The sequence below is a fragment of the Lissotriton vulgaris genome, chromosome 3_1 (assembly GCF_964263255.1).
Source record: "Lissotriton vulgaris chromosome 3_1, aLisVul1.2, whole genome shotgun sequence".
Lineage (NCBI taxonomy): Eukaryota > Metazoa > Chordata > Amphibia > Caudata > Salamandridae > Lissotriton > Lissotriton vulgaris.
Window position 1 is genome coordinate 700,704,825 of NC_141689.1, and position 21,964 is coordinate 700,726,788.

The following is a 21,964-nucleotide window of genomic DNA, read 5'->3' on the forward strand; positions in this document are numbered from 1 at the left end:
AAGGAATCTGCAGCTCAGAGATGGTCAATTAAAAAAAACAAATTTACCTTTTGTGAGTGTTTGGGGCCACTATTTCAAGCTTCTCTGAGTTTACTAAGAGAAGAAGCCTGAGAGTTGAACAGGGACATCTGCAAAAGATGTACACATAGAATAAGTCAATAGCCGCTACACAGAAAAACAAATCTGTCCAACAGCACCAGGTAGTAGCAGAGCCGAGGAAGGACGCATTAATTATCTACACAGTACAGATGTACACTCCATGAGGTTGTCTACTAAAAGGGAAATCAAGTTTCTGTCACATATGCATGAATACTTGCTGCCAATCTTGTGGTTTCATGGAACTATAAACAATAGACAATACTATCCAATCAATGACGCTCAATTTACCAATCTTAGAAGGGCAAAGATGTGAGCCTGTCGTGCTGCGATTTAGGCCTGTAAGATGCAAGCACCTTAACCATCTGGGTGTTTACATGGTGCAAAGACTGCCCTTCTGGCAGTAACAAAGCCATTTGTGAAACATACCTGAAAGAATATGTTCACGCTTATAGTACACATCAAGATCAGATGTGAATGCAGTGTACTTAACAGAAAATGTACTTATTTGTGAGTTCACTTTATGTCTGAATATGAACCAAGGATACAGGACTGGTGGAACATGACATAGGCCCGGCAAGACGCGGGACTGCCATAAATGTAAATGTAAATGTAAATGTGCTGGACTTGTAAAGCGCACAGCTGCCCGTAAGCGTCCCGGCGCTTGCTTAGGGAACCCGTCCTGGTATTCCCCTGTGAGAAACCACGGCAGGGTGTCCACAAGGTGAAAGCCAGGCATCCCGCCGCGAGGGGCCGTAGTGGAGATTAAGCAAGCTATTGCCCAGAGTCGCAGAGTGTGACCCCGTGATTTGAGTAGGCACCAGAGCGAGAATTGTCGAGTCCGTGGAATTTTGAGCCCGAGACCCGCTGAGGCGGGGAATCGAACCCTGGTCCACGGTCGATCTCAGCTTCCGGGTCTGCCGCCTCTAACCACTGAGCCACGCTTCTCCACAGACTCCATAGACAACTGCACCCTAGCCCTAGAGGTGAGACTATGGAAGAAGAAAAACTTACTAGAGTGGGCACTTGCGGACAAACAAAATATTAAACTCACCCATAGAAATGGCAGGGTGGTAGATGATTCGGTGACCCGGGGCTTTGGGAGGGGGGGGGGGGAAGAGGGGCTAATTTTTGCAATATAATGAAGCCGCCAAAAAACAGGCCTCCCTGAACGACGACAGAGAGAAATTGTTGGGAAACTGGCAGAGATAAATTTATAGTTGAATGTCATAAGTAATATTTAAGAGAAAAAGCTGCTTAATAACTATTGTGACCCAAAATGATTGACCAGCTGAACATTGCAGTTTGGTTACATATGAAGTAGTGATTTATGTTCTTGTAATGTTTTACTGAAAATGTCAATAAACATAACTACAAATAAAAAAATAATATGTGCCAATGATTACGGTTGATGTGATACACAGATTTACATGTATAGGATATTCACCTTTCCTTGCGTCATCACCCTGGATTTTTTACCTTTAACTGAACCCTATATTTTTGCCGGCTGTATAACTCAGACAACTTTAGCCCCCGCTAACTATAGACAGTGATTGTGCTCCTCATTTCAACATGGTCAAATCGGGATACTCCTAATTGCCATATTTAACTTACTGATGAGTTCCTAGCATATGATACCAGCGAATATCCTGAGGCCTGGAAGTTAAATGTCACAAGTGAACTGTAGCACTCACTGTACCATCCAGGGCCAGGGGCCTGGCTTTTTCAAGAACCCTCTCAGTGATTACAACTGGGTCTATCATTGCCCATTTAACAGAGTAACCATTCTTCTTGTTCATAGTTAAGGAATTTTGAGTTAACAAGCTGGTGACGTTAGATAGTAAAGAAACATTTTTGGGTATAACTTTGACACTGATGGGGAAATGGTCACTACTGACATCAGTCCCAGTTTGATAATTTGCCACTTGTCCCTTCAAGCTCTGGGAAGACATGATGTAATCAATGGTACTTGAGAGGCCCCTACCATGAAAAGCTGGTGAAAAGTCAATTGGGGGCTCTACAAGGTCATTGACAAAGTCAAGCTCTAGTGAGAAGAGGCATTCATTTAGTCTATTTCCACAGATAGTATGTGCAAAATGAGACAAAGGACTACCGTGCTCGTCCAGCAGGCCACAGTTTCCATTTTTATAATAGGTGCATAATGGAAGATTAAAATCACCTCCCCAGACCACATATACTGGGATTGATGAAAGCTTATTACGCTGAATTATTTAAAAAGTGGTAATCTTGTTAAGGGTATTTATACAATCAATTGTTTCAAGATTATTGTAGAAGTTAACCAAAAAGTAAGTACTATTTTTGTTAAAAGTTAATTGTAAAATTTGATAGCTTGACTCTTCTTTGGATCTACATAACGTTATGAGTGGTAGAGTGTTGGCAACATAAACTGCCAGTCCACCCTTTGGTCTACCCATAACCCCCTGTCTGGCTGGTATGTGGAATGTTTTGTAACCCTAAACCCACTAGATGTTGGGGGGTAGTTAACCACGTTTCTTGGAGGCAGACTACCTGGTGATCATTTACCGTGTCTAACCATGGCTGCAGAGTCATTTTATTACGTAAACCTGCAACGTTCCAGTACAAGATTGAAAAGGTCAGGTTTGTGGTAAGCAGAAATTCACTTGGCTGGGGAGTTAAATTTTTAGCTGTAGAGGGGTCGGGTGCACACAAACTCGAACACGCCGGAGAGACCATAGTCTCTAACCTCTCAGGTGTGTCCTTAAGCTGAAATTGATGATGGCTTGGAGAGTTTAAACAGATAGAAACCGCCGGGGATCTATCCACCATTGTATAGGAATAGTCAGGGGAGGTTTCTAATATAGTTCTAACCTTATTAGCATTTGAAGTAGTCAGAATTGTTTGGGAAATAGTATGGCCTTCAGTCAGGTGGGAGACGCCTCCGGAGGAAGATGTATAGGGCGCCTAGGCCGCGCTCCCTTTGTGTCTTCCCCCGAGGATTTTAATCCCGGCGTTTTAGGTGTAAGAGATGTCTGGTTTTTGTTAACTATTTGGACGGAACCTTTCACCTGTCCTGAGGGGGTCTGTGATGCAGCAATGGTCGTGCTATGCGAGTCCGAGCCTGCGTCAGGTAGTAATTGGGAGGAAGCAGATGGAGTATTAGGCTTAGGTTGCATAGTAGGAGCCTTAATGGCTTTGGTCTGCAACCCTCGGTGATCTGATTGGACCGGTTGGGGAACTGTATTTGGAGGTTTAGATTTCCCCCCCCCTGTTTTGTTTGTACTAAGCTAGACTGAGTGGGTGGAGTGGCAGAAAGCTTCGCAAACTGTTTTTCAAGGAGCCTTAGACTAGATTCCAATGGTTTTAAATGGTGGATAAGAAGTTCCCTGATGCTAGCTAATAGGTGAGGGGTAGTGTTGCAGGTCCTACAGAAACCCTCCGCCTGGCCCGTGATGGAAAGATTATCGGGCGGATCAACTAAGTCAATAGTAGGAGGATTAATAGCATTGGGATCGGACAGTCAAAATTGAACAATTTCCCCCCCCCCTCTGTCGCAGGTGGGGCTCCAGATCTAGCTGGGCAAGCATTTTTCTTGCCTTTCCCCCGTTTTGGAACAGCACCCTCCCTAGCCGCACGGGACTGTTTGACTGATTCAGTGTCCTGCGATTGACATAACTCTAAGTCTGGGGTAGTTTCAAGGTCCTCTAGCACGTGGGAATCTAGTGAGGGTTGCGTGGCTGAAAGGTCCACCGTAGAGGGGACGGTATGAATTACTGCTATAGTTTGTGGTGGAATCAACAATGGTAGGTTAGTGCCTTGCTGAATGGGTGATATCGCTGAAGCCAGAAGGCCCATGGATGAGCGTCGTGCATTCGCAAGGTCTTGGGATACTCTGCGCTCCAGCAGAGATATACTCTGATCAATGGCCTCATTAGTTCGAGAAATGAATTGGTCAATTGGACCTGTAATCTGGGCGACGCTCGTTACAGTTTTGCTCCTGGTGCCTTTCGACATGATGACCTAGCCAAAGGATTACAGTATTTTCCAAGATTTTCTGAAGGAACTTTGGAGGCAGTTCTTAAATATAAGATCAGCTAAATTCATACAGTTTTTGTTGGCTGAAAGGAGGATAAACCTCGAACAGGAAAACCAATTTACCTTATGATGGAGAAAAGGGGGGTGGCCCGGTCCAGTCTTACCGGTCCCTAACGGGCAACAACGGGCCCGCCCTTGGCCCGGGCTTCGCCCGGCGTCCCGCGAGTCGGAGCTAGTGTCCTTTTTATGCGCCTCCTGGCGCAGAGTAGTGACGCTGAGACCTCAAGGGCTGCCGGGAGTTGTAGGCAGCCCCTCGCCACACTCCACTCGGCGGCCCCGCTTAAGATCGTAATAGAGCGGCTGGGCGGCGGGAGGCAGGCGGGAGGGTCTGAGGTTCTCGTAAGCCAGGTGATTAGTATGCAGTATGCAGGCTTTGCACACGGTCAGCGGGTCAAGATGCAGACAGGGAAGCCCCGCTCCCCAGAGCTAGTGTCCTTTTTATGCGCCTCCTGGCGCAGAGTAGTGACGCTGAGACCTCAAGGGCTGCCGGGAGTTGTAGGCAGCCCCCCGCCACACTCCACTCGGCGGCCCCGCTCAAGATCGTAATAGAGCGGCTGGGCGGCGGGAGGCAGGCGGGAGGGTCTGAGGTTCTCGTAAGCCAGGTGATTAGTATGCAGTATGCAGGCTTTGCACACAGTCAGCGGGTCAAGATGCAGACAGGGAAGCTGAAAATGTCAATAAACATAACTACAAATAAAAAAATAATATGTGCCAATGATTACGGTTGATGTGATGCACAGATTTACATGTATAGGATATTCACCTTTCCTTGCGTCATCACCCTGGATTTTTTACCTTTAACTGAACCCTATATTTTTGCCGGCTGTATAACCCAGACAACTTTAGCCCCCGCTAACTATAGACAGTGATTGTGCTCCTCATTTCAACATGGTCAAATCGGGATACTCCTAATTGCCATATTTAACTTACTGATGAGTTCCTAGCATATGATACCAGAGTATATCCTGGGGCCTGGAAGTTAAATGTCACAAGTGAACTGTAGCACTCACTGTACCATCCACTACATGGACTATGTAAACATGATCACTGACCTACTCTCTGTAGACTGGCTGTGCAGGTTTAAACTACAAATTCAGACCTACCCTCTATGGCCTGGCTGTGTAGGTTTACATTGCAAATTCAAATCTATCAAAATAACTCCTTTTGACAGGCTTAAACCTTGTTTTTAAATATGTTTAAATATTTATAAGTCACCACTTAGTAGTTTTATTGCCCATAAGGCTGAGTGCAAGGTATTTACAAGTAGGACATGTAGAAATGTAATGTTACACATGCCCTTACAGTGAAAATGCCCCAAAAGCTATTTTCACTGTAGCAGAGCTGGCTGATCTATAGAAAATCCATGGAAAACAACATTAACTTCTAATACTTTATCTCAGGAATGGGCCTAGCTTAAAAAATAATTACGCTATTTTTACTAGTTATTAGAATCCAATTAAATGGTTAAGTCAACTTTTTACAAAAAATTAAGTAAAAGTAACTTTTAGAACGCTACTTTTCCTCTCCTGTCTTTCACAGAGGTCAATCTGCATTTACCCCTCCCACTTCTGTGAGCCAGTACTTAGCATCTGAATAGGCATGGAATGCCTCTCAGGAGCAAACAAATGCTTACCTGAATCAACAAAAATGACCCTTTTGTACCTGATAGAATATGCGGGGCGAGCATCTTTTTTTACATTAAAGTGTCAACTTCTGTTTGAATGCCCAACCTTGCTCGACAGGTCTGCAAGTAGACACTTGGGTTCACACAAAGAGGCTTCCCTTGTGACAGGCAAATGTTAGCCGACACCTGGACAGGCCCCTTCCTTTGTTCCCCCTATCTGGCAGGCTCCAATCACAGTCAACCTCTTTTTGGTATTACAGTGACAAAACCTGATTAACAGGTCTGCTGGGTTCACATATAAGACCTACAGAACACTTTCAAAGGAGGGAAACAGGATTCCAAAACAATACTTGTATATCCACTGTCTACTTGCAGAAAACCCTACTTTTTTTGTGTCACAAGCAGGGCCTCAAGAAAGGGCCTGGCGGGCCGCATGTTGCCACCGGGCCATACAATGAGTATACGTGGTCTAAATCATCCACAGTAACTAAAGACATAAAAATGTTTGCATAATATATGGCCGACAAGCAATTAGCCCATTAATCCACACTCTGAGATCAAAACTTATCCTAGTTTTAATTCGCTCTAGTAAAAAGAATCTGGATGAAATGCAAACCATCTGTATACAAGATGTGAGACCTTTAACCTATTCCGTGCGTCGGATGGCTGGGGGCCGTCCGATTTGGGCACGCGTGAAATTTGCCAGCACAGCGGGTGAATGTGTGCTGCAGCAAAGCGGCTAGTCAACAGTCTCATTTCGACAACTCCTTCGATGATTCGTTCAGAACTCAACCTCTCATCTGTCGCACTGTTCCAAATATCTCTTAAAATGAATTCATTCTGTGAATGTGCTATCTCAAATTAGGACTCTGTCCTAATCGACACTGAAAACATGTTTTACTTGATGTGGATGTAGCTCATAGTCCTTGTTGAAGTAAAATCTTAAGATTTTAAAATCAAGTCCTATAGCTGCTCCAGCATGTTGACCTTGACGCAGGTATATCAAGAGAAAAGAAATGCTTTCTAATGAAGGCTTTGAACAGGTTGAGGCTGAACCCATGCAACACAGCTGCTCAAGTTTTTGGGCGTCTAAATTGTGTTTGATATCCCAATTAGCTTGTACACAGAAGAGTCACAATAGTAATTAACTTAACACATTGCCTTTAAGAAGCCTGTGTTATAGCTGCCAGGGAGTGGAGCTCAGTGTAACTGAGTGGCTGAAGTGGTTCACCAAAAGAAGGATTGTGGGTATTGCTTGAGGTGGGTACCTACCCCATCAACTAATACCCCAGCTTCTGACGTCATTACTCTTTAAGTATCACCTACTAGACAGCGCATGCCCAGTCTGTTGCAAAGCATATTGTTAGCTTATAGGGGGTTTAGAGCCCATCAGTTGCTTACTATTTGTTGGCTTCATTATCACCCTCATATGCTTACTTATTATTGCCTTCCACTTCTTGTGTCTGTCCCTCCACTGGAGAATGGACATGTTAATGTGACCTTACACTGCTTGATTTTCAGGGGATTTTTTTTTGCTTTTGTAAGCACTCAAACAGGGCATGCTTTTCCAGCAGTCTCCCTAGAGTGCTTCTCTTTCGTATGTTCTTTCGTTTGTGTGCTTCTCCGCAGTCACTACCCTTGATGCACATGCCTTTGCGTGCTCCTCCCGCCCATGTTGTTTTCTTGCCAGTGTGCTTCTACCCTCTCCCAGTTCCAAATGCTCTCTCAAGCATTTGCTTTTTTATCCCACTCTCTGTGCTACATCTTACTCTACCGATCACCTGTTTGCTTCCCCCCATGCCTGCCGTGTTGCTTCCCTCCCGACAGGTACCCTCCAGGTTGCTTTTGGACTCCTGTATTGCATCAACCCCAAGTGTTGCTTCCGCGTCCCCCCCCCCTAGCCTGTTTCCCTCCACACCCTTTGCCGTCTGCCTGCGATCTTCTCCCTCACCAGCTTTTCTGTGTTGCATCAGCACCCTGCCAGAGTTTCTGCTTTCCACCCGCTTTGGGTGGAGATATTGCAACTCCTCCAATTTCCTATTGTGTGTATGATGTAATGCCCTAAGTGGCCATGGGTATGTCCAGATGTCAGTCCCTTGCTCACTATGCCACTGGAACCAAGCAACACCTGATGGAAGGGCCCCAATAATGGCAAAATTGGTCTTGGATTGCTTATATACCGGTTCAGGGCGGACTTTCCTCTGAAGATACAGAGAACCACTAGGCCACCTGTGATCTCGAAATATGACAGTCTTCTGTCTGTCAGGGTGGCAGACTTAATGTCCTCCACCACTCTGACAGACACGAGTAAAGTTTGCCAAATTCCAAATCAGGCCCTCAATCTTCACAAAACATATGTGCCAAAGGATCCCTTCCTCTGCAATGGGGAACTGCCTTTGTATATGTGGGGTGGTTTTTTAAAAAACAACGGCAAGAAAAAATAATCCTAACCAATCATAATGGTACGTCAATGCCAAAAGAAATAGTGATCTTGATACAATTATACGTTTGTACAGTAAGCATACCTATTTCAAAAAAAGTAGTAAGTTGTTTCGTTTAAATTTTGTTTGTTTAATTATTGCATTTCACTTATTACCATGTTCTTTATCCTATGCATTTATAAAGGTTTAGTGTGTGGTTCAAATTCAGGCCCATAGACCATGAATTCGCACTATGAAGGAAATAGCTGTATCTTTCAATTTTTTATTACAGGATTACATGGATTTAGCATTTTCAGCAATCACTGTTTTTGTTGCCTCTTTTACTTCAGATTTGCACATTTTGGAATATTGACAGTTTTATATGTAAAACCTACTTGAGAAGGGTTAGGATTGGGTTGCACAAACATTAGATTTGAGCGATTTCCTGCAACTGAGTAGTAAAAGTAATTGCCAAATGGAGAGGGTTTGGAAGTGGGCAATATTCATGCCCGCGCCCACTAACCAAAAAAGTAAAAGAATATTCAAGGATTGAAGTGATAGTAGGTAGTTTGTGACAGAAGAATGAGTGGGGGTACGGTTCAAGCATAGAAGATGGATTTTATAAATGTTCCTACATTACAGGGTGTAGTGCAGGCTTGAGCCAGATGTCTGGCTCTGGCTCAGTTTAGCTCTGCATGGACCCTCAAGCTCGAACCAGGCTTTCATGTGGCACGGCCAGCCACCCAAAATGTAATGTCATGCGCCAAGCATTAAAGGCAAATTATTACTCTGGAATACAACGGGAAAGATCAAGAGATACCTAAGCTGTATTAATGAATGTGAAACTAGAAATCCTGGGATCAATTGCAGCTTCACCAAACAGACATCCCAGTCAAATAATGCATTTAATTGCACATCCTCTTTAGGTCAAGCCTGGGAAGAGCATGTGCCTCTCTGTGAAGCATGCTGTGTTCAAGTATGGACTCGCTCACATTTTTCATTTGCATGTGTCATTGTCCACTGTAAACTGTGTCTTTTCATTAGACAATAGGCTTAGGAGTCCCTTAACCCGTTGCGTGCTCGTTACGGAACCGCTCCGTCACGAGCCTCTGGTGGGCTGTGCTGGTGACTGAACGGTTCCATCACGGCCCGCTTGCCGCGCTGATTTCGCGCCTGCGCGGCGCGTTCTATTAAGCGGGCGGGCCGTGACGGAACCATTCCGTCACAAGCACAGCCCACCCGAGGCTCGTGACGGAGCGGTTCCGTCACGAGTACGGGAGCGCCGCGCGGCCTCCCTCCCCCTTAGCACTGCGGCGGAATAGCCGCCGCAGCTAAGGGGTTAATAGTACTGCCTTGTCTTATTTTATAACCTCCCAGGATGAAACACCCTGTTACGTGTGTTGTTACTCTGTAGGCTTTAATTACAGCCTCAGAGCACTATTTTCTCAAATAGCTTTGTCCTGACTCCTGTTACAGGCAGCACACACATTCTTCCAATGCTTTAAAAAAAAAAAAAATCTTTATAGCATGGGCGCCACATGAATTTGCAATGCAATAGGTTTCGCATTTGCAAGAGTTTAAGGTATTGGCATTGTAAATGACAATGCTTTTTATCTGTTTTTAAAAAAACACAAATAAAAGGCATTGTAATTTACAATGCTAATAGCTCCAGCGCTCGTAAATGCATGACCTATTGCATTGAAAATACTTGTTCTTCACTGTCGCATTGATGGGCACCTGCAAATATCGAAGTTCAGTATGTACTCTTTACAAGAACCTCTGTTGGCTTTGAATCTATAGACAATAATGTTGCTCCATGTTATACAACATAGAATGTAAGCAACCTACACTGGACAATTGGTTTTCCTTTTAGTTCACTAATGGCATTGTTGTCGGGGAAGGGGCATGAATGTTTACAAGTTCATGTTTAAAAGCGATCACTTAATAAATGCCTCTCAGTGCAGTGATATAATCTGATATGCTAACACGAAACGCTTATGCATGTTAAAGAAACACGCTTTTTTCATGAGATTTGTTGCACAATTTATATAAACCTTTTCAGGTGCACGGGCTCTTAGAACCAAGACCGACCATTCGTTCAGCTCTCCCTGTTAAGTTGTTGGCTCACCCACCTTTAACACGGTGTACCGGATCGTTAAACTTCAGCTTTTCTGAAAATATAGGGCCTACAAAAATATTAAAGACACAAATAACAAGCATTTACAATGCAATGGTTTCGCCTTTTGAAAAGTTTGAGCTATTGGCATTGTAAATGACAAAATTTTTATTTATGTGTTGGTTTTGAAAATAAATAAATAAATGGCATTGTCATTTACAATGCCAATAGCTTAATCTCTCGCAAATGCGAGACCTATAGCATTTGCAATGCAATAGGTCGCGTATTTACGCGAGTTTGAGCTAATGATATTGCAGATAATGCGTTTTATTTATGTTTCAAAAACCAAAACATAAATAAAAGGTCTCTCACACTGCTGTCTCTCTCACACTGCTGTCTCTCTCACACTGCTGTCGCTCTCACACTGCTGTCGCTCCCACACACACACACATGCAGAGAGCGACACACACACAGCCACACACACACATACAGAGAGCCACACACACACACACATACAGAGAGCCACACACACAGCCACACACACATACAGAGAGCCACAGCCACACACACACACACACATATATACAGAGAGCCACACAGAGCCCCACACCGAGCCCCACACCCAAACAGAGCCCCACACAGAGCCCCACACCCACACCCACACAGAGCTCCACATTATACGCTTGCCTGTTGATGACGAGAGACTAGGAAATTAATTTGTGAATCATATAACATGATGACATGGATTACATCAAACAGTTACTGGGGTCCGAGGAGTAGCGACAGGGACCTGAAGTCAATTAGCGGATATTAGAAGGGCAAACTAGGTGGTCGACTTTGGAGAATCTGCTAGTTCAGAGATCAAATGCCTAGCTTTTCTTTCACTAATTGTTGTGTAAAATGTTTAGAACCTTAGATTTCAATGACTGATTTAATCTTGTTTGTAAATAAATCTTACCTGAGAATTTGATTCTCATATCCTACAATAGTGAGTCTTGCATGGAGTTCTTCATTGGAATGGGGGGGCTCAACGGGCTTACATGTTCTTCGGTCTCCCCAACATAACTCGGAGGTCCCTCACCGACTGCTAGTAAACAGGCTGGAGCCACAGTTTGGTGGTGTCACCAGTATAATCTGTGTGACCCCCTCCCATCTCTCATATACGAGGTCCTGATTTGATATAAAAGAATCCATTTCATTGGATGTTGCATGAAATATAAACACAACATTTCTCTACAAAATGGAACAGACACACATATCACCCTGTATGACAATAAAGTAAAGTAGTATTTAAAACAATCTGTTTAAGAAGTATTCAGTGCCATCGGGGCAAGACTATGCTGAGCAGAGGTGGGTCTACCAGGGAGCCCCTGAAAGGCTGTGGCCCTGGGCCAGAGCCCACTTTGCCCTGGCCCTAAAATGTCTCTTGCTCGAGGACACTGGCATCCGGTTTCAACACACTTGTAAGGCAAAGGCAAGCATGCGCGCACACACACTTCCTCCACACACAAACAACCGCGCACATACTCATACCAATACCATACAGGTACGAATATTTCAACACCCAAAACATTTTCATTTTTTCGAAAATGACAAATAATACATATATATAAGTACACATATTTCTATAACATAACTAAGAATTATTTTTCTGGGTATTATTCCGAAAACAAATTAAGTGGACTTTCTCCATAGTCAGAAATTATATTTTTTTTTTGTTTTCAATACGAACCGAGCATGCTTATGTTAATGAGGTGCACGCTAGTTGAAATTACTTTTAATGATACTCCTCGGGCTACGCTGTGTTGAAAAAAAACAAGTATTCATCTATAAATGAAAAGAAGATTCTGCGCCGGAGAATGGCCTCGGAAACCACGGGAGTGTGCAGTGGGCGCCATTGAACTGTTTAAATGCAGCAGGGCGAGGAGCCCAGTGTGGGCTTGCTATGTTGAACCACGTCAGCATTGTCTATTATGGCGGCGAATTTAGGACGTCGTCAAGTCGTAAAGGTTAATTGTTATGTACTCTTACACTTTATTATTTTTTGCAGCGCTTAGAAACGGCATCAATGCGGTTTGAAGCCCAATAAGGAAGCAAAGTATTTCCCACAAGTGTTTGAACTAATGTGAGCCCACCCACAACACCGGCCGTCCCTCACGCATGAGGAACAATAGCGAGGAGTTCAGTGGTGGGCCTCCAAGGGCTCTGAGCCCCGGTGACACTGCACCTGCTGCACCAATCGTAGATACGGCAAGAAGAGGGAACTGAGGCGCAAGTTCAACTCTTGGCGCTCAGGTTAGAGGGCCTGGAGGCACATACATACCACTCGTGTGTCTGAGCCCCCAGACAGTGACAAAATGGCGGAGCACCCACGAAACACGTGTCCGTGTTCCTGGGGTGGGGAGGGAGCTCAAAGAAGCAACATTAAATTCAACCGCACTGTAGTGCCGGTGAACCGTGCTCTGGTCGGGTGTGAACACTCGTTTGCTAAAGGGCGACACAACACCCCCATCCCTTTAGAACACACACAAGTTTTGACCGAATGGCCGTCTCAAGTTTATCTGTAGCGCCTCGCGCTTCCGTGGGCCAAATGCCCGTTTATGTTAATGGGTGTTTAGAGAACGGCTGTTATCTACAGGCCTGCCCGCTGCCCTCCTCCCCTCCAATAGAAGATCTGCAGGAAGCGCTATAGTAGCCGGAGACAGACTTTTGCAAACGCAAGATGTACCCCAGGGGGACTGGACAGCGGCCACCCGAGCGGACCTGACACCCACATACACAGGGCAAGCTCGACATCGTACGGAGATAGCCCGAGTCCGGGCCTTCAAGCCTTAGACCTGTACTTGAAAAGGTTAACATTTCTCTTCAGCTGACATCTATTTAACATCAAAGCGGTCCTATAAATAAAACGTAGGCACGTTTCGCCCACAGTGAGCTTTACTGTGAACTGGACACAAACATTTCACTAAAAGGTGCATCCGCTCTGACGAGTGGGACGGGGCACACTCACTCAAGACTGCTTTTGCAAGGGCGGAGGTCGGAAAGTCTCAAACTTCAGACGTTTGTTTGCAGCGTGTTCATGTAATCCTCGGCTGCTCTCTGGGTAAACCTGCCCCACGCGCGCACTGAAAGAACAAGCATTTACAAGGGGGCCGGAGACACGGACAGCGGGAGGAGGTGGAGGGGGGAGCGGGAACGGGCATACGGACAGCGGGAGGGGGGCGGGATCGGGCATACGGACAGCAGGAGGGGGGGCGGGAACGGGCACACAGACAGCGGGAGGGGAGGGGAGCACTCACCAGGACTTCTTCCGGCGGCGGTCGGCCTGGAGGAATGACCCCAAAAAAACTTTAAAGAAAATAAAAATAAACCACCGCCGCATGATGATCGCAAAGGGGCGGGATGAGTAAAAATCGCGGGAACGCCCACGAATCTGCTCCGGCAATGACGGACAGATGTCTGTTCCAATGGCTAGCCTCCATTTATGGAGCTAGCCAATGGAACAGAGAGGCGGAACAAAGCCACACAGTGTAAGACATAAGATTTCGCCTGTGCGAAAGGCGAAACCTAAAAATACTGGAACCATTTGTTTACTAGTGAAGTTTGAGTGTACGAAAGTGGGTATTATCCCCCTTGATAGTTGTAAGTCTTGAGCGTTACGGGGGGAATAACAATGCGTGTCTCAGTCTATAGGGGAGCACGCCACGAGAATAAAAGGAACTCACAAATCAGGTGCCCTGGATCAGGCTGCTCCAGCTTCCAGGACACGCACTTTTTTACCGGATGTGTGACTGGGCTGGGACCTCAAACTCAGCTTCACCCTAAGCTTTTCGCGGGTCGTCCAAAACCCATTTATAGCTACAGGAGGCTTTGTGTTTTTTATTGCCTCCTGCAATCTCAGTTCTCTAGCTAAGTAGCCCATTTGCAAGGTGCTGGAGGATAGATCATCTGGGATGAAAGATTCAATTATCACACAACGCCCACGAAAGAATAGTCAGCGGACGTGCCTTGTCATACTCTCATATTGCACAAAAGATAGACAAAACAAGAGGAATTCAGAATGTAACGGAGAGAGCGTTTTATAATCTTCACCTTCCCAAACATTAAAACGGATTGGAATTAGAAAATACGTATTGTTTTCATTGTCAGGTTTGTCTCATTTTCTTAGCACCTTGAAACTTTTCTTCATAACCGAGACTACTCAAACAAAAACTGAAGTGGAAAAAGGTATATTGAGACTAGTTTCTATCAATAATTCTAATTTATACTCTAGCTCGCCAAGTCAGTCTTCTTCCATCATCCCAGGTAATCGTTATCTTAAGCAAACTGTATTATGGGTGCTGTAGGCCCTGTTATACTGAAGTGCATGCAACACTTTCCTTCCACAGCCTGTTTTGAGGGCAAGTGGGTGAACTCTTGTGCCTTTTAACTGCATGAATAAAGGTAGCACCCATCCATCATCTTTGAGCATTTCCCATGTCCCTTAGTCTACGAATACTCCCAAAAGTATTCCCAAAATTTAGGCATTGGCATGCACAACTTTATCCTGCTTTTCTTCCAGATCCATGAACAGGTGCCTTAGCACACTTCAGTTTGAACAGATTCCGCCACACACAAGCACCAAACGTAGGCCACAATGCACTCACAGGCTACTATTCACATATTGTTATTTATTAAGCAGAAACCTAGCTAGAAAGCAATGGAACAGTGTACATTAATTGGGGGATTGGGAAACGGTCTACAAAAACAAGTACATCAAGTGGGAATTATACAAATCAAACCTTACATGTCACACTATTTAGGCACACAGAGATTAAGTGATTTGCCCAGATTCACACAATGTGGAGTCAAGTGCTTAACTGGGATCCAAAGTTGGCATCTTTGATCCATATATTAGGGAGGCAATGTGGCCCAGCGCTAGAGCTGCCAACGTTAGAACTGAGGAACCAGTGTTCATTTTGGCCTCTGTCCCTTGGATCGGGTATGCGAGTTGTGAAGCACTTACTACACACCATCATTTTCCCATAACAGATAAACCAGGAAAGACCTGGCAAAATTGGTCAGGAGAATATAAAAGAAAAACATGAGACAACCAGTGTACAAACACTGATTTCACACGTTAGAGCTCCTTCTGCAGTGGGGAACACGGAGGAGAAGGTAATCAGTCACCCAGAATAGATTACAGGCTAGTGGAGTAGTAATTATAAAGATGCTATAATTATCACCCCAATGCTGCACAACACAGAATCAGGACTCTATTTCCCCAGTCTTTATATTATATAGATATTCATACATGTACATAGCTAAGTATTTATAAGGCTCAGTTTGGGTTAATAAGCCTACCTATTTTGTCCATTTTTCTACCTGCTGTAACCTCAAAGGTTCCAATACCCCAACACTCATGATACTACAATTGCACACAGAGGTGTGTAGGTATATGTATGTGTGTAAATATATATATATATATATATATATATGTAAAATCCACAATCCTGAGGCACGAAGAGATGTGCAGAAATCCGGTACAGACCACAAGCGTAGACAGTGCAAATAAGTGCTTTTATTCCATAATAGGCAGCAGCAGCATGACGCGTTTCGTCCGGAGAACCCAGACTTGATCACATGACATGCTCAAAGAGACCAAGGTTTAAATACTGTTGATAGGTCCCTTCATGCCCCACCTCCTTCTCACCATAAACAGAGAAAATGCTCCATTATAACATTTAGGAGTGTAAATGAATAGTAGGACAAAAAAAGGTAAACATTCAATTAAATACAAGAGAAGGGTAATAATACAATCTCCAGTATAACCATCATGAACTGTCTGAATAATCAATTTACACAATGTAAACTAATGATTACGCCAAGATATTCAAATCCTAGAATAAAGGCAATAACAAAATCATGAGGGTATAGGGCTAATACAGGGCAAGTGCCCGAATATGTATACCAATTGAATCTAAGTCCTAATACATGATTCTCTATTAAGGATAGTTATGGGGGCATGAAAGGAATAAATAACAGTAAATAGGAATTACAAAATTAAAGTGCAATACAATCCATATTAAAATCATAATATGAAGAGAGCTAAAATACCTATGAAAAACATATGGTATAAATAGCGGACACTGGTTAGAATAAAGTGCAATGTGCTTAAAAAGTGCAAAAAGTGACAAACCGGAAAATAATAACACTGTTATACACACAGCAGCATAATCTATAATAAAGTGCAAAAATAACTGTATATGAATAGATATACAGCATCAACCTCAAAATGCAGTAAGGAAATACAGAGTATGAATACGCTAATATGACAACTGGAAGGAAACCACACATCTATTGAGTAGGGTAAAATAACCAGAAATTACTCATTTATTAGGGAAATTAAATGAATACTGGCTAAGAAACTCGCTGAAGTCCACCCGATTCCAATACCCTATCCCCAGCACGTATACAATTGCACACAGAGGTGTGTAGGTATGTGTTATATATATATATATATATATATATATATATATATAGCCAGTAGGTATATATAGTTAGGACCTACTTACCATAGGAAATTTCGAACATTCTATTGGGAATGGGGGGGCGCTAGAGGGCGCACAAGCGGAATGCGCCGATTGCAGTTCGACCGCTAGCACACGCGGAGACCACAAGCGGAGGAGAGCGGCTGTGGCAGACTGCGCGACCCCGAGGCTGGCCACGAGGAGTTAGGCCCGGGTCGCGAATGAGTGCTTGGAGCCCGAGAGACATCTGCGTGGGATCTTGAGGCTGGAGTGCGGCAGTATCCTTCTCCCATGGGGGACTGACTCGGGACTGCCTGGCTGTGGTAGCGGAACACTGAACAGTGCGGGACAGCTCAGGGCTGCGTGGTGACTACTGGAGTTGCGGTGAGGAGCCGGACTTAAGCAGCACCCTCCATGGGGCTGCGCGCGGTGAGAGACGCCCGAACCAAGCGGCCGAGCGTTGTCGTGTTAACCAGCCCGCTGGGCTGCGGGATGCCCCCCCCGATGATCCTGTGTTTACATGCTCCCTGCCTGCCCGCGTCGGAGGTGACACTGACCCCCAGAGACCTCATTGTCTGCATCACCCCCCGCCGGAGGATTGCAGAGACTGGTCGTAGCCCACGCTTAGGCTGCAGGGGGGTTTCTGCCACTGTCATAACCGCATTGGACGCTGCCTTAAACAATTACCACGGACTGCTGGCCTGTGTACCAACCCTCACAAAGTGGGGCTGATTTTTTGGGCCTACTTTCCCACAAGGCGACTGTAGCTGTAACATTGCTGCCACCGGGCCCTGTAAACTATCTCCTCCGGAGAGACTGAGGGCGCGAAGAGTGACTGGGGGGTGCGCACGGAGTTGTACCTGCACACAGACGCGCCCCCTGTTGGGGATTGCATCACCACCCCCTCAGCGGGCACCTGGGCACACGGCAGCGGTCGGACACGAGGCGGCGGAGAGGCCGCGTCCTGTCACCAACATGGTGCGACCCGAAAATCGCCAAACGAAACTGAGTTTTGATGGCGCCAAAAGAGGCACGAAATCGGTGCCAGCCGACCCCGGGCCAAGTGATGAGACCTCGAAGGCCGTTGCTACTCCCACTAAAGACCTTGACTTGCATAGTCTGTTCCAGGAGATGAGGCAGGGGTTTGCCACTGCGGTGGAAAAGGTTGACGGCATCACCGCCAGGCTGGATGCCCTGGTTCATAAAGTGGATCGCCACGAAGAGCAACTAACGGCTACGGAACAGCGCATATCCGATAAGGACTATATCACCTCGACCCACACCACACAATTGGCCAGGATGGACAACCTGCTCAGAGTCATAGCAGCCAAGAACGAGGATTTGGAAGCCCGTAGCCGACGCAACAACATACACGTCACGGGCATCCCGGAATCCTCGGACACGGGCAGGATGGAGCTCTATGTTGAAAAACTACTCAAAGGCTCGATCGGAGAGGACGCTTTCTCACCTCAATTTATAATCGAGAGAGCACACCGATCATTGGCACCTGTGACTGCCGCCTAGACCAATCATTGCTAAACTGTTAAACTATCGAGATCGCGATGTCGCGCTGCGGGCGGCCCGATCTCAGCAAACCATACAATACAAGGGCGTTAGCTTCTCCATATATCCGGACTTCACCCCTCTGGTACAGGAAGAGAGACGCAAGTTCATCCCTGTGAAAAAGAAGCTGCGAGAGTCTCAATTGGACTATGCTCTACTCTACCCGGCGAAGCTGCGGATCACACACCAGGGGAAACAGCGCTTCTTTACGAACCCTCAAAAAGTAGAAGATTTCTTAAAGTCGATCCGTAAGGCCCGTAGGGAGGAGCGCAATGCTGCAGCGGATCTAGGAGGACGAAGACCTATCCTCGGCAGCGGATGAACAATGATCGCTTGCATCTACTGAACTTTTGCTTCATCTGCACTGTCATACACTGACTCTTGCTTCGAGTGCATGAAGAGAGGCGACCACGCACGACGGACCCACGCCGACTCATCACTCCTGTGGTAACGTAATCCAAGGACCACTCTCCTGACCCTGGCCTCCACTAAGGGCGGTACAGATTCGGAGGTCATGAGCGGCTGAAGTGGCTGTGCGAACTCTATGTTGTATCCCTACAGGGTGTTCCCCATGCAAACCTTTATGTTGTTGAAGTTGAGGGGGAGGGGGGGGGGGAAGGGGGAGATGAGGGGGTACTGATGGCTGCTTGCATGATTGGGATGCAGTAGTGGGTGGGGGGGCGGAATGTTTTGGGGAACTGAGAGGCACACGTAGACTGTTTGATCGTGACATAAAATGCTATACTACATTGACTCGTCTCAACGTTTTGGTCGCTGCGGATCCCAGACCTCCAGGAGGGAACATGTCAATCAATCAATCAATCAATCAATCAGTGACACTTATATAGCGCGCTACATACCCGTAGGGTCTCAAGGCGCTGGGGGGGGGGGGTGCCGCTACTGCTCGAACAGCCAGGTCTTCAGCTTCTTCCTGAAGGAGAGGTGGTCTTGGGTCAGGCGCAGGTCGGTCGGGAGGGAGTTCCAGGTCTTGGCGGCCAGGTAGGAGAAGGACCTTCCTCCCGTAGTCGCTCTTCGGATGCGGGGGACGGCGGCGAGGGCGTGGTTGGCTGATCGGAGGTGGCGTTTGGGAGCGTAGAAGTTGATTCGGCTGTTGAGGTAGCTCGGGCCTTGGTCGTGTAGGGCTTTGTGTGCGTGGGTGAGGAGGCGGAAGGTGATTCTTTTGTTGACGGGGAGCCAGTGAAGGTCTCTCAGATGTCCGGTGATGTGGCTGGTTCGTGGGATGTCGAGGATGAGTCTGGCTGAGGCGTTCTGGATCCGCTGGAGTCTCTTCTGGAGCTTGGCGGTGGTACCGGCGTAGAGGGCGTTGCCGTAGTCCAGTCGGCTGGTGACGAGGGCCTGGGTGACGGTCTTCCTGGTCTCGGTGGGGATCCACAAGAAGATCTTCCGTAGCATGCGTAGGATGTTGAAGCACGCCGAGGAGACGTTGTTGACTTGCCTGGTCATGGAGAGGGAGGAGTCCAGGATGAAGCCCAGGTTGCGTGCATGGTCTGTCGGTTTGGGTGCGGTGCCCAGGGCGGGAGGCCACCAGGAGTCGTCCCAGGCGGAGGGTGAAGAGCCCAGGATGAGGGCCTCCGTCTTGTCAGAGTTCAGTTTCAGGCGGCTGGTTGTCATCCACTCGGCTACCTCTTTCATCCCTTCGTGCAGGTTGGCTCTGGCGGAGGCGGGGTCGTTGGTCAGGGAGAGGATCAGCTGGGTGTCGTCGGCGTAGGAGATTATGTTGAGGTTGTGTTTGCGTACGATGGCCGCGAGGGGGCTCATGTAGACGTTGAAGAGGGTGGGGCTCAGAGATGACCCTTGGGGGACGCAATGTCGAAAATACATTGGCTAAGGCACACTTAGGAACTGCTGCTCAATTTAACTGTATGTCATGGAATGTTAGAGGGCTTAACGATGCCAAAAAATGTCGCAATGTGATAGCATATCTTAACAGACATAATGTTCACATTGCCATGCTGCAGGAAACTCACTTGTCACCGCAGACGAGAGCCACCTTTGCCAGCAAATGGGCAGGAATTCGTACATTCTCCTCTTATTCCACCTACGCGAGAGGGGTTGCCATTCTTCTAAGATGCAATGTATAATTTCAGAAATGCAGAGACCTGACCGATGGCGAAGGCCGTTACGCCTTATTATAGGGGCGGCTAGACCGCGACACAGTCACGTTTGTTAATTGTTATGTGCCTAACACAGACGTACCTGCATTCTTTACTGTACTTTGGGGCAAGATAGTGAATGTGGGGTTCCGGCACATTATTTGGGGAGGGGACTTCAATTTGGCGCCAGTGCCTCACCTAGATAGGGCGGACAGGGCAACTCATTACAAACCCAGAGCGCGGGAGGCGTTGGGAGGCATCATTGCTGAGGGCGCACTGGTAGACACATGGCGACACCTTCACCCGACTAAGAGAGAGGGTAGGCATTTCACACCACAGACGGGCGCATGGGCACGGTTGGACTACTTCCTTACCAACAAAGAAATCACTCCAGAGGTGCTTGGGGTTAGACACCTACCGAGAACATACTCGGATCACAGCCCTGTCTTAATGCACACGCAGATCCCGGGGTGGGATAATCCTAGATCACAATGGAGGCTCCAACCGGCGTCACTATTGGATAGTTTATTTCGTACCGAACTGGGTGAAGAGATAGCTGATTTCTTTCCTAGGAACAAGGGGTCAGTAGAATCGGTGGAACACATCTGGGAAGCCTTCAAGGTCACCATTAGAGGCTATTGCATATCTAAGAGCTTTGGGGTCCTGCGGGACATACAGACCACTATTCGTACACTGCACGGGGATTTGAGGGCACTAGAACTTAGGATGGTAGAGACTGACAGCCCAGAAGTACATGCAGAATTCCGGGACGAGTTATCAAAATACGAGGAGGAGGCTAACAGGGAGGCAAAATTCAGGGGGAAACACTGACAAGCCAGAAAATATTGCGAGGGGGATAGGCCCGGGAGAGCTCTAGCGGTGTTAACGCGCCCCCCACGAGATCATCACACCATACTTGAACTAACTGATTAACAAGGGCACACGATCAGAGACTCAGATGCACTGTTAGAAGCCTTCACATCTCACCATAACTCTGTACACCACTGCTGCAGCAGCGGATACGTCCTACACGGCATTTCTAGGAGACGTTGCACTTTGTTGGCTCAGCGACGTAGACAGGGCCTTGCTAGCAGCCCCCTTTGAGTTCGATGAAATCGGTGAGGCCATCATGTCACTTGGGAATGGAAAGGGCTGGACGGCATACCCGCCGAATTTTATAAAGCCTACATCGACATTATGGCCCCGGTTCTCCGAGAGGTGTATAAAGAATCACTCGCTGACGGCGTCCTCCCTAGATCCATGCGGGAAGTTGTCATACACTCGCTTCTGAAACCGGGCAAGACGCCTAGCTCATGTGGTTCCTATCGCCCACTTTCCCTCCTAAACTGCGACGTTAAAATCCTAGCGAAGGTCCTGGCCACCAGACTTTCCCTACTCATGTCTAGAATTGTATTACCTGATCAATCCGGATTTGTCCCCGGCCGGTC

General features: G+C 46.6%; 1 protein-coding gene across 3 annotated transcripts in view; it reads right to left on the bottom strand.

The window, feature by feature from the left end:
• The window catches only part of PJA2 (praja ring finger ubiquitin ligase 2), a 201,481-nt gene that overhangs the window by 167,825 nt on the left and 11,692 nt on the right, over nt 1-21,964 (bottom strand). For 2 of the 3 annotated variants that reach the window (XM_086961007.1, XM_086961005.1), the window contains exon 2: nt 11,289-11,500. The exons of the other annotated variant lie outside the window; for it this stretch is intronic. In XM_086961007.1, the coding sequence (XP_086817133.1) occupies nt 11,289-11,307 (19 nt within the window). In that variant the 5' untranslated portion in view covers nt 11,308-11,500. The remainder of the gene's footprint in view (nt 1-11,288; nt 11,501-21,964) is intronic. 3 annotated transcript variants of the gene reach the window in all.